This window comes from Meleagris gallopavo, chromosome 20, assembly GCF_000146605.3.
Source record: "Meleagris gallopavo isolate NT-WF06-2002-E0010 breed Aviagen turkey brand Nicholas breeding stock chromosome 20, Turkey_5.1, whole genome shotgun sequence".
Lineage (NCBI taxonomy): Eukaryota > Metazoa > Chordata > Aves > Galliformes > Phasianidae > Meleagris > Meleagris gallopavo.
The window spans coordinates 1859305-1859706 of record NC_015030.2 but is presented as its reverse complement, the minus strand read 5'-3'; the positions used below and the strand labels follow the sequence as shown (position 1 = coordinate 1859706).

Here is a 402-nt window from a genome sequence, read left to right as displayed (position 1 = left end):
GGACTGGATGACTTCTTCCAACTGAGATGATGCTGTGATTCTATGCTCATTAAGAACGCCTGCAAGGTTTTAGACCCACGCCCAGCCCCTGCGCTCCCAAGGTGCTGCCAGCAAACCTCTGACCCACACCAACACCTAACTTCCCCTGGGAAACATCTTTTCTTTGTCCCGCTTTTGTTGCACGGTTTATTTATCTGCAGCGAGCCGTGCCCTGCTGAGAGCACACAAAGGATGAATTGGGCTGAACGGGACCGTGTTCATGCTGAAGCTGCTCAAGTCTGTGGCACGGAACCGGCGAGGCCGGGGCTGCGGCAGGGCTGGGGATGCGCGGCGGCAGAGGACACCCAGCCGAGCTCCGAACCGCCCCGAGAGAGAAGGAGAGAAAGCGGCCGCGGTGCGGGC

The 402-nt window shown here is 59.2% G+C and overlaps 1 protein-coding gene across 1 annotated transcript in view; it reads left to right on the top strand.

Annotated features, from left to right (window-relative positions):
- Nucleotides 1-259: 259 nt before the first annotated feature.
- Nucleotides 260-402, top strand: part of LOC104913760 (bMERB domain-containing protein 1-like) — a 12182-nt gene continuing 12039 nt past the window's right edge. The window contains exon 1 of the mRNA XM_019621599.2: nt 260-394. Coding sequence (XP_019477144.1) covers nt 260-394 — 135 coding nt within the window. The remainder of the gene's footprint in view (nt 395-402) is intronic.